This window comes from Spermophilus citellus (assembly GCF_964194105.1).
Source record: "Spermophilus citellus genome assembly, chromosome: 6".
Classification (NCBI taxonomy): domain Eukaryota; kingdom Metazoa; phylum Chordata; class Mammalia; order Rodentia; family Sciuridae; genus Spermophilus; species Spermophilus citellus.
This window is the reverse complement of record NC_138187.1, coordinates 134,898,321-134,910,072: the sequence shown is the minus strand read 5'-3', so window position 1 is coordinate 134,910,072 and position 11,752 is coordinate 134,898,321. Positions and strand designations below refer to the sequence as shown.

Sequence of the window (11,752 nt, the reverse complement as noted above, 5' to 3'; positions counted from 1 at the left end):
TAGCAACTACGGCACAGAGTGTTGGAGTGCTAAGTGATTTAACATTGTACACATATTTGTACAGCTCTTGGATCAGTGCCTAGCACAGAATCAACATATAGTGTTTGCCATTATTATGATTAAGATTCTACTGTGTGCCAGATACTCTAAGGCACCAGAATACACACATAACAAACCTAAGAACAGAGCAGTCTAGTGGCACAGGCAGACATGTAAACGAGTGACTGCGATGCAGCGTAATTGATAGAGGAGGAAGAGCCACACATAGGAGGCAGCAGGAGCTCCAGCTGGCCTGTAGACCGGGCAGTCATGGAAGGCTTCTCAGAGGCACTGGCATGAGAGAATGCCAAGCTACCAATAAGAAAATGTGTAGGAAGAGTGCGGGGTGCCCGCCTGGCAGTGTGAGGCAGCCTTCACTGTTCCTGGGATGGGAACAGTTGCAGGCAGGAGATCAGAGCATGGGGTGTGTGAAGAGAAACACCAGAGAGAAAGCAGGCACTGTTGGGGAGCTTGGCCTTCCGGCATTGCAGGGAGGAAACCACTGGCAATTTTAGCGGAGCGTGAACTGCATCCTGCATGGATCACGTTGGTTGGACCGTGGAAGGCAGACTGGAGCAGGAGGCTCGAGGATATTGAGCCAGGGTTCTCTATGCAGCCACAGGCAGCTTGGCACCCAGCCAGGCACAGTCTTGCCAGGGTCCTTGGTTCATGGCCCCAGTGGGACAGCTGCCACAATGCCTGCACATCTGCCCTAGATTTCCAGGTGACAGCCCACCCTGCCCAGTAGATCCTTCCTGCTGCAATCCCAGCTCCCAGACTCTCATCTAGCTCTTCACATTCGGCTCCATTCTCAGCCTTGCAACAGGCTCACTCTTGCCAAAGCCTCAGCTCCCAACCCCAGCTCACCCTGACCAGACCAAGCCCGTCCCTTCTTCCCTCGGCCTCCCCACCCCACCCCACCGAGGTGGACTCCCATTTGCTCGGCTGAGACTTGCCCTGTCTCATTTTCCCATTGATGACTCATGTATCGGGTGGGGGTGAGGCCAGGGCTGCCAGGGCAGGGGGAAAGTTGGTGGCAACAGCCCCTCCCTGGACTTACAGCGTCCTCCGGCCCAACTGAGCAAAGTTTTTCCATCTCCTGCGTATCAGCTGACACCATCAGAGCCTGTTTGTACCCCCCCGCCAAGGGGCCTTGACCCTACTCTGCGGTCCAGCCAAGCATTCATAGGGTAAAGGTCTTTGCTGCTTTGAAATTCAGAGTTACAAAATTCAAAGCAGTGAAGACACCCCTGAACCCAGGAAGCAGGGTGCTCCCCTCCCTATCAGAGAGGCAACGATTCCCTAAAGAGGTCACCATTCTTTTTTAAAAACCTGGCTTGGGAACCTCAGACCCCTGTGCTCTCAGGGATTTTAGAATCCTCGAGAAGCCCCAGTTCTAGTGCCAAATGACCATTCATTACAACAGCCCCAGCCTACATTGTTGTGTCCTGGGAGTTAACTGCATTCCGAGGTCTGTGGAGGGTCTCATAGCAATGCACTTAAGAGGGCCTGGGACTCTCCTAGTCAGGGAGAAACTGAAGCTGCTTTGAACAAGAACCAAAGCCTTCCTGGGAACCAACAGGGCTAAGCGTTCCAAAAAAGTAAGGAGCTCCAGAAACTGGCCTGCCTGCCCTTTCACCCTCCACCTGCCCTCTGCCCTGACACCCCCCACACTAGCTATGCCCCTCACTGCCCTTTGCAGCCAAGCTCCCAGAATAAGCCTTCCCAACTCTGATAAGGCCAACACAGTGAGAGACAGAGGACACATAACCAGGCACCCTCTTGGCTCCCTGTGGCCAGCTCCATTGGTACCAACTGGCATTGATTTATCATCCCACTGGGCTCTGGCTCCTGGGGATAGGGATTGCATGGTACCTTTTTGCTTCTACATCCTCAGTGCAGAGCAGAGTGCCTGTACCATTAAAGGCATTTCGTTTGCTGAGTAATTGTCTTGTTATCCCAAACCTTCACAACACTCCCATTGCTGAGGGCCTGGATAACTCTTTCCTTTACACCTTAATCTCTTCCATCAGTCACCCTTGCGTTTGGTTGAAAGAGTAAAGATTCTGCTTTAGCAATGGCTGCTTTATAGGGAGATGGAGCAGCTCACCCTTTCCCAGTGAAGTAGCTTGAATAGAGAGAGGGTGGCAGCCTCCTTCCTTCTTAATACTGATGGGGATGATATGGAAGATGATGCTTATCTGCCATGATGAGATTCAGTTATCCACAGGTGGTTGGACAACTTGATGACATATAAAGTGGGACATTAAAAAGTTCCTTTGTAAATTGTAAATTCATATTCAGTTGTGAACTTCAGTTCACATCCCAGATGAGCAAGATGCTCCTGAGGACTGAGGGACTGGGACAGGGGGACTGATTGATTGGCAGATAGAGGAAATCTGAAGGAAAACAAAACAGGTTGGAAGCACAAAGAGGTTAGCAAAGCCTTCACAGTGTTGAAGGGGGTCACTCAGCCTTCTTGCTCCTTCCAGAGGCTCTGGAGTAGGCCACTGTTCCACCCCAGAAGGTCAGACATGATGAAAGATGGAGGAAAGGAAGAAGAGTAGACTGTTGGCTATAATGTGGAGAGCATTGGTGCAGGGGAGGGGGTGACTTAACTAGCAATTCTGTATATCTCAGGGAAGCTACTTGCATTTCAGTGTCCCCCATGTTGAAATTATTTCTTTTAAGCCACCCAACAAGGAACACTCACTTACTGTATAGATGCATAAGCCTGAGGGTGTAAAGGGCAAGGGGTTAAGTTCTGCCCAGAAATCTGAGCCATCTTCCAGGATGGAAGGGGCAAGGTAACCTTCTATAGAAGAAGCATCTATAGGTTCAGAATTAGATAACATCTCTCAGTCACACTGAGGCCCCTTATTCCTAGAGCCACTAAGGCATGTCCCCTACCAGGCTAGAGATTTCTGAATGGATTATGGATTGGGAAAGTGTGGTGGAGGCAGAGACCTTCCAAGCTCTGGGTCTTTGTGGGCAAAGAATTCACTCAGCAAACAGTGTGGTTATTACCCTTTGTGGGACATCTTCATTTCCAAATACGCATGAAATGGTAATGGCCAAACCCCCACCCCACCCCCACCACCTCCAGGCCTAGCACCACAGTGGGGTGAAGATGGGTAGAGGTGGAGGAAGAAGTGTGCAAAGAGAGGGCCTGGATGGGTGGGGGTCCCAAAAGGACCTAAGCAGCAGGAGACCCCCAGGTATAGGCCTCAGGCCCAGCATCTCCCCCTCCTTCAGATGAGTCCAGAGGCTGTCCAAGGATGGTTTGTTCTCTGGACACTAGGCTGGCCTCCTGAGTCCTGTGGAGTTGGCCAAGCACCCCATGGGGGACTGCCTTCCCCAGAGCCTGGGGCAAAGCCAGGGGCTAACAGCAGTCTGCAGAACCAAAGGCAGGATCACAGTGGGGAGGGCTTCGATGCCAACTCTCTGCCGTCACATGTGAGGCTAGAAGACCCTGAGCTGGGCATTTCCTGCCAGTCCAGGCATCCAGGATCTGAATCTTCATCCTCAGCCCGGGGGCAGGGGGAGGCTTCTGTCCTCTTCCCCTCGCTCTGTCCACTCCTTCAGCTCCAATGCCTCCTCCATGGTCCATGGCACCTGCCTCACCACATGAAGCACAGTCAGGCTCCCACCAGCCAATGGGGGCAAGAAAGCTGGAGAGAAAGAACAGTGGTTAGGACAGAGGCAACCTGGAGTAGGGAATCTTATAGGAGCTGAGTGTATCACACCAGACCCTCTCACCCTTTTCCATACCAGGACAAGCAGAAAAATAATACAGCAGTCCCTAGTTACCCACAGGGTGGTTCCAGGGCACCCCATGAATACCCTAATCTGATGTTCAAGTCTTTTATATAAAATGGCATGGTTTAGCATATGATCTATGCATACCTCCTATATATATTACTTGTAATAGTTACTATACTGTTAAGCTTATATAGTTGTTATACTGTATTGTTTGGGAAATACTGACCTCAAAAAAAGTCTGTACATGTTCAATATAACATAATTTTTATCCAGCTATTTTGGATTCTGAGTTGGTTGAATCCGGATGCAGTCCTCCTGGATACAGAGCTGACTGTGCTCAGTGGAATCCGCCCCTCCCCCCACAGACCACCTCTTCCTAGGCCTGAGGGATCAATGTAGACCCATTAGAGTACAGCAGGTCTGTCTTACACCCAGCCTCCCATCCAGCCTTGTGTCCAACCCTCACTATAGCGTGGGAGGGAGTTAACAGGAGGATCAAAGGGGCCATGACACTAGATGGGGCCCCAGGTTCCTGGGACTCTCTACTTGTTGAAACCAGAGAAAATGCAGGGCGAGGCACCTGAGGTATTATGGGGGGTGGAGTGGGGATGGGGGGACATAGGTTTCTACCTCAGAAGTTAGCCGAGAGTGGTATAAACCCTTCCCGACCCTGCTCCCAGTTCCCACAGGGAGGGAGTGGCATCTGGGGAAGAGGGCATGGGGCTGAGTGCCAGGCTTCTAGGTTCTATTCCTGGTCCCTCCCCTGAGCCTTCCTGACCACAAATCAGCCCTCCATCCTCTGTCCTACTGCTCAAGGAGGATTAAGACATCACAAATAACAACTCAGGACCCCATCCTGTACCCACCAGCCAGTCATCCTCCTCAGTGCCCTGTCCCCTCTTGTCAGCTTTCACTCCATTGGCCTGGCCAGGCCTGGCTGGTTCTTGGTTAGACAGGTGGACAGACAGGCACATCTCCTGGGCATCAGTGGCCTGGCCTTGGCCTGCCTACCCCTTCCTCTGGCTCTCCTGTTCTCCCAAACACACAGCCCCAGGCCCAAAACCCAGCCTCCAGAAAGGATAGTTGGACCCTCAGGCCAGCCAGGCAAGGCCTCCTCTGAGGACCCACCTTGGAAGCAGGGACTCCTTGGTTTTGGTTCTAATCCCTGAATTTGTTAACTTTGTTAACCAAAGGATATGCCTTTCTGCCTCAAGTCAATGCTCAAACTCTGTGACAAGCTTCAATCTAGCAGAAGGAAAGTGGGTTTCTGCTTCTCATCCCCAACCTCAGATTACCCCAGGTCCCAGAAAGCCAAAATCCAGGAGCTCTATGGGGTGGGGGATGGGAGGGTGCACTCCCTGCAGGGGCCCAGCTCCCTGAAGGGAATGTGCAGGCCAACGTCCCTTCATATAAGTCAGAGCTACCTGTGGGGAGGCCCATTCCATTTGTCTCTGCTCCCTCTCAGATACCTAGGTTCATGACCCTCCTGCGTGGCACAGCAGGGGAAAGGCCAATTGTGCTTGGTTGGCCACCACCCACTAGGCTGCCCAAGCTCAGACTCCTGAGCTCCTATTCTCTGTTGGCCCCAGGAACCTTCCCTAGGATTGTCCAGTTTTGAAGTTGAGTGCTGGTCCTTGATTCTTTCGGTAGGGGATAGAGGAGTGGGGAGGGAAGGAGAGAAAGAGGGCTCAGTCTCCTAGGATCTTACCTGGCATGACCTCTGGGCACCGTGGTGGTGGGGAGCATGACGGTAAAATGGTATGCCTGGTGGTTTAGGACACCAGGGTCCCAGTCCCCAGACTCTGCCGGGCCCGCACAGTCTGGATGGCTTGCTGGTTCTTGAACTTGACCAGGCCCAGGGTGATCTGCGCGTTCCAGCCGGGGTCTTCGAGGGGGCAGCGGAAGTCGATCTCACCGCCACCCTCGGTCACTAGTGTGAAGTAGATGTGGCGCCCGGTGCTCTCCACGCACTCCACCGCCTTGATGCGGGCGAAACTGAGCTCCTTGGGCCGACCACCGGTGCCCTTGGCCTCGAAGAGCTGCAGCCCGCGATCGGTGAGCACGCAACGCTTGCGCTTCCACAGCTGCAGCAGCCCGCCGCTGCGCTTCTCCAGCACGCCCTCCTTGAGCACTGTCGCTGCCGCCGTCATGGGCACTCCGGGGTTCCCAGAACGCTAGAGGCTGCGGCGGGCGCGGCGCCCCTCCCGGCTCTGCAGCGCCGGATTCTAGCCCCACGGCCGGCTGGCAGTGCGCCCTGCCCACCTGAGTCCGCACCGCGGTCCTCGGACGCGACCGCGCCGGCAGTGCGTGCTGTCGTCCCCGCCTGCCGCTCGCTTCAACCAGCTCGGGTTCCTCCGCACGGAGCGGTCCCGCTGCGCCGCTGCCCAGTGCGCTGAGCCTCCCGGGTCCGTAAACCCCACCGCCCGCCGGTCCGCTCGCTCGCTCGCTCCTCTGGGCTCTGTCTGTGCGCTGGGCGGCAGCTCGCGGGATGTGTCCTTACATGTTCCGCCGCTCGCCTCCTGCGCCGCCCGCCCCGCATTCCTGCCCCGCCGGCCCTCCCCTCCGCGCTGCGCACCCGCCCGGGCAGGGCCCCGGGGGGCGGGGCTCCGCCACACTCTGCAGGCACTGGGCGCCGGGCGGAGAGGACCGGGACCCAGCGGGGGCGCTTACCCAACAGTCCAAGCCTTCTGGCCCGCCGTCTGCCGCTTCTTGGAATCACAGCCCCCCAGGCCTTGGACAGAGGAGGAGAGGCGGGACAGAGGGGAAGGAGCGTCTTCTAGATGAACGGTCACTGCTTGCGAGGGGGTGGGTTTGCTCAGCTGGCGCATTGTGGCACCGCTCGCACAGTGGGCGTCAGACAGCTGCTGGATGCTTCCCAGGCCGCGGGAGTTCTGGCCTATTGCCTCAGCCAGGAGCCCGTGTTGGGTTCCTCCCCCATCGACAGATTTCCTCCCCCATGACAGATTTAATGATACTTAATAATGGCAGAGAGAAGATCTCTCTCCCCTGTGCGGGCCCTAGAGAGGCTGTCCATAGCTGTCCACTGCCTGGACGGCCCACCTTCTCTGCTGCTGGGAGACCTGTAGAGAGTTGCCAGTGCAAACTGGGGAGAGGTGAGCTGAGATCAATCAAAGCCTCTCTGTCGTGGCTGACAGCGATCTGGGGATGTCATTGCTTGCAGTCCTCTCCCTGGCATGTACTTGGAGGTGGCAGGTGCTCAACCCCACGACCCTTGATGCCTTGGCATAGTCAGTCTGCTCCGGCCTAGGGGCTTCCTCCCTACAGAGTCTCTCTCCCCTGTCCCCTATCCCAAGAGAATGGACGTCTCTCTGGACACTGAAGAGGGAGGGATGTGGAGGGAAAAGGCTTCTTTCCCTTTTCTGCCTAGGAGTGTTATTGTGTGAAGACCAGCGGTCTGCCCAGTGGGGTACAAACCTCCCTCTTCCCCACACCCTAGTGTGGCAGCTCCCTTAAAGTCCTTCCACTTCCTCATCTGTCAAACGGAAGGATTAATTTCTTCTCCTCTCATGGGGCTGTTGTGATAAATAAGCTACAGAACATTTCTGAAAGGCTAGAACAAGCCCCAGCAGCTGTGATTCCTTCCCTCTGTTACCTTTCCTTTGGACAGGGTGGAGAGACTGGCTTAGGCCAGGTGCTGCAAAATGGCTCCCTGGGTTCTCTTATGCCCCATCTTGGTCAGCTTCTCCAGGCCAAAGTTCTTAAGAGCCTATTCATCGACATGTTAATGATAGATTGTTATGGGAATAATGATACATAATAATGGCAGAGAGGAGACCTCTTTGCACCACACCCTGTGTTTCTGTCATGCCCAGTGAGCAGAAACTAATGGGCACAGGGAGGGTCCAGCTGTGGGCCAGGGGTGCTCTTTCCTTCCAGGGTCTGGAAAAAGGCAGAAATCAGCCTCCCAGACACAGCCCCGTGCACATGGCATGCACACACAAACCACTAACTACTGACTCCCAGAATGCCCCTTGAGGAGAGGGAATAGACATAAAAGAAGAGAAGCAAACAAGATAGGTGTCTCCTAAGACCCAGAGAACAGCAGCAGAAGAGCTTGAAGTGGCCACAGCCCTGTCTGCCAGCATGCCCTCCCTGGCTCTTTTCTCCCCGACTCCTCCACAGGAATTTCCTGAATGCACCAACCTGACAGAGTCCTACCATGACCCAAAGTTCTGTCCTTGAGAAAATGGGCTAGACACCAGGCTGTACCACTAACTCTCCCATCTCTATAAGTTCCTCCTGTCCTGGCACTGGGCCTGGGTCTCATTTTATGTTCTCTCCAGTTTCAAATTAATTCACCATCCACAGGTTTTTAAAGTTTACAGAGTCCTAGCACATGTTTTAGATCCTTATGACAGAAAAGTATTATTACTGTGCCCATTTTTCTGATGATAAAAAATCAGACCCAGAGAGGACAAGCCACCTAAACGAGGTCACACCATTCTGTAATGGTAAAGCCAGGATGAGATTGTGTGGTGGCTAACAGAACTCAGAGCCATACTGCCTCTACTAGAGGCATGATATTGGATATGACTCAGTCATCCACGTTTTCCTCCTCAGCTGCTGGGTGGAAGGCTGCTAGATTTTTAGACACAGAAGCGGGGAAGGTGGGGAGCTAGAGGGCTGGGGAGCTAGAGGGTGGGGGCTGTAGGTCAGTGGCAGAGTGCTTGCCTAGAATGCACAAGGCCCTGGGTTCCATCGCTATCACAGCAAAAACAAAACAACAATAACAACAAAAAATCAGGAACATGGAATAGCAAGAGTGAGTGGGCAAAGAGGAGACTCAGCCAGTACACTCTAATGCTGGAAGCATCATTGCCAACTAAACACACAGTTCCCAGCAACACCACAACTTCCTAATGGCCTGAGTAGACCCTTGGAACCTGGGAGTCTTGTCCTCTAGTCTCATGACCTCTTGGGACAAGGGAAGATGACTCATCCCCTAAAACTGGCATCTTGCCTGGTAGCCTCTTCTGGGAGACTCTCAGGCCCAGGCTGGATTACCGGGCTATCAGAAGATCAAGAAGATTTCAAAGGCCAGGGGAACAGGGTGCAGAGGGGGCGGTGCTGTGCCACCACCCAGCCAGGGTATCCCTAGCTCCACGGAGCTCCAACAGGAGCTGCAGCCTAGCTTTCTTGGGCCACTGGGCTGGGGCAGTGCCGGGGGCCCGGGAGATTCTTACTCAATTCTTATTGACTTGTTGATTATATATCAGACAGATGGACAGAATGTACCCTGGTAACAACCCAAAGCTGACTCCTCCCTCTGCCCACCCCAAAGGGAAAACTGATCTGCATTGTCAGTCCAAGTCTAGCTGGAACAGGCTAGACTCTAAAATGGCCCCAGGGAAGAGTGTACTGGAAATGGTTCTGGCTAGATCTCAGCCACCCCACCCTGCATGGGGAGGAGGGAGACTTGTAGAGAGGAAGGGAAAGAAAGATGGGAAGAAGGTGAGCTCCAGACTAGGATGGAACACAGAGAGATGCACAAAGTCACACGGTTTTCATTTTCAAGAACATTTACTTAATATAAATTATGTTTCAGGATAATAAATTATCAAACAAAATGAAGAAAGAGCATTGAAGGTAATTTTATTAATGAATTTGAATGTAGATTAACACTGTAAAAAAACACAAAACCAAAGCAATATGATATCGCTCCTTTTGCTAAAAATCTACCAGAGTCTTCTCACCTAACTCCGAGGAAAGCAACTGGGAGTGATGTCACTGCAAGTCCCTCTAGGACCTGCCTGTTGCTTTCTGGCCTCACCTCCTACACCCTATCCCCACCCCATCCCTGCCCCCACTGCAGCCACCCATCTCTGGCACCACCCTTGACAAGGCAGACCTCCTCGGGGCCTTTGCACCTGCCGTTGTCAGCGCCTGGACCACTCTCCCACACCACCACCTGGTTCACTTCCCAGTTTACTTCTTCACCTCACTCAGTTCTTTGTTCAGATATGACTTTCTGTGCAAGATGTCACCCAACACCCTGCTTCAAACCTCAACCCTCCTCTAGACACAGACACACACTCTGTCTCCTCCCTGCTTGATTTTTGTCAATAAAATATATTGTCATCTACAATTCCATCTTTCCCTATTTATTATCTATCTCCTCTTGTAGGCTCTGTGGTGACAGGGATTTTATCTGTTTTCTTCACCTCTGTAGCTCCAACACCTAAAATGTTGCCTGGTATACAGTAGGACTTCAATAAATAACTATTGAATGAGTAAATGAATTGGTAATGGACCTGACCCAGATTGGGAGGTGGAAAAGGATAATGCAATAGTTTTCTCTTCTTTCATTATGGAGAGTCAATAAATGCTATCTAGATCTAACCAACTAATCAAGAGGTCTATTATTTATAACAATAATGGAAACCAAAGATGGTTACAGGAGACTGTTCTGTTTAATATGATAATGGTGGATGGGACATTATGCATTTGTCGAAGCCCACACAGCTGTGCAACATCTAGAGTAAACATAAGCTTGGCTCAGTGACACCTGCCTGTGATCCCAGCCACTCAGGAGGCTGAATCATGAGGATCACAAGTTAGAGGCCAGCCTGGGCAAATTAGCAAAACCATGTCTCAAAATAAATAAAATTTAAAAAAAGATAAAAAGGTCTGGGAATGTAGCTCATGGTAAAGTGCCTCTGGGTTCAATCTCCTGTACCATAAGGGGGGGAAAGGAGTAAAAATAATCTGTAGATTTTAGTTAAAAATAAATATATCAGGTTGTGTCTCGGTGGCAGAGCACTTGCCTTGCACATGTGAGGCACTGGGTTCAATCCTCAGCACCACATAAAAATGAATAAACAAAATAAAGATATTGCATCCATCTATAACTAAAAAATATTTTTAAAAAATAAATAAATGTATCAATATTTATTTATTTACTTACTTATACTGGGGATTGAACTCATGGGCACTCAACTACTGCACCATATCCTGAGCCCTATTTTGTGTTTTATTTAGAGACAGGGTCTCCCTGAGTTGCTTAGGGCCTTGCTACGTTGCCGAGGCTGGTTTTGAACTCATTATCCTCTTGTCTCAGCCTCCTGGAGCCACTGGAATCATAGGCATGTGCCATTCTTAATTGTAACAAATGAACAACACTAATGCAAGATATTAACATAGACAACTTCAGTTGGGGACGAGGTATGTGGGAATGCTGTACTATCTGCTCAATTTTTCTACAAATCTAAAACTATTACCAAAATTAAGTGTATTAATTTTGTAATTAACAATGTAGTCTTCTGGGCAAGGGTGAAGAGGGAAGATGGAGACATATATTTATTTATTTATTTATGATTCATCATTCTGTAGTACTTGAATATTCTTAATCCTACACCAGCATTGCTTCTTTAAAACACCTAGTTAGGTGCATAGCACATCCATATTCATGCAAAGGAGTAGTTGAAAATAATAAAACAATCCATAAGTCTTAATAGGGAGAGGTGTCTGGAATAGATGGTTTTGTGGGAAATATTTCAGAATAGTAAAAGTAGTATAACCCACATGAGCAAAAGTCCACCTCTGTTATAAGGTTATATCTAGAAGGATTCACACCAATATGTGGTCTACAACATATGCATACATCTACATGCTTGGATAGCATACTCATGTCACACAAGGTGGCTGCTGCCAAGGACCAGGCGGCCACAGAGCAGCCTGGTGTCCAAGGGAAGAAATCAGCTCCGTTCTCAGCAGGGAGGCGCATCCAGCATCGCCCCGCCCAACAACGCTCTGCCGGCCTCAGCACCTTGGGGTCTTCTTTCACCCAAAAAGAACAAAGGCCTTTCCATTGTATGGAACACAGTTTTTAAGACATTTGAAACTTTTTACTGTAGTTACAGATCAAATTATTTTATTTTTTATTGCAAATCTTAGCGTGCAAGAGCTGATTCTAAAGCAGGATTCAAGCTCA

At 51.1% G+C, this 11,752-nt stretch overlaps 1 protein-coding gene across 1 annotated transcript; it reads right to left on the bottom strand.

The window, feature by feature from the left end:
• Positions 1–3,056: 3,056 nt before the first annotated feature.
• PHLDA3 (pleckstrin homology like domain family A member 3) lies at positions 3,057–6,743 on the bottom strand. Its single transcript, XM_081299380.1, has 2 exons — positions 5,510–6,743; positions 3,057–3,710 (listed from the first exon to the last, which is right to left on the bottom strand). The coding sequence occupies exon 1, from the start codon at positions 5,949–5,951 to the stop codon at positions 5,574–5,576; it is 378 nt and encodes a 125-aa protein (XP_081155506.1). The 5' UTR covers positions 5,952–6,743; the 3' UTR covers positions 3,057–3,710; positions 5,510–5,573.
• Positions 6,744–11,752: the final 5,009 nt, after the last annotated feature.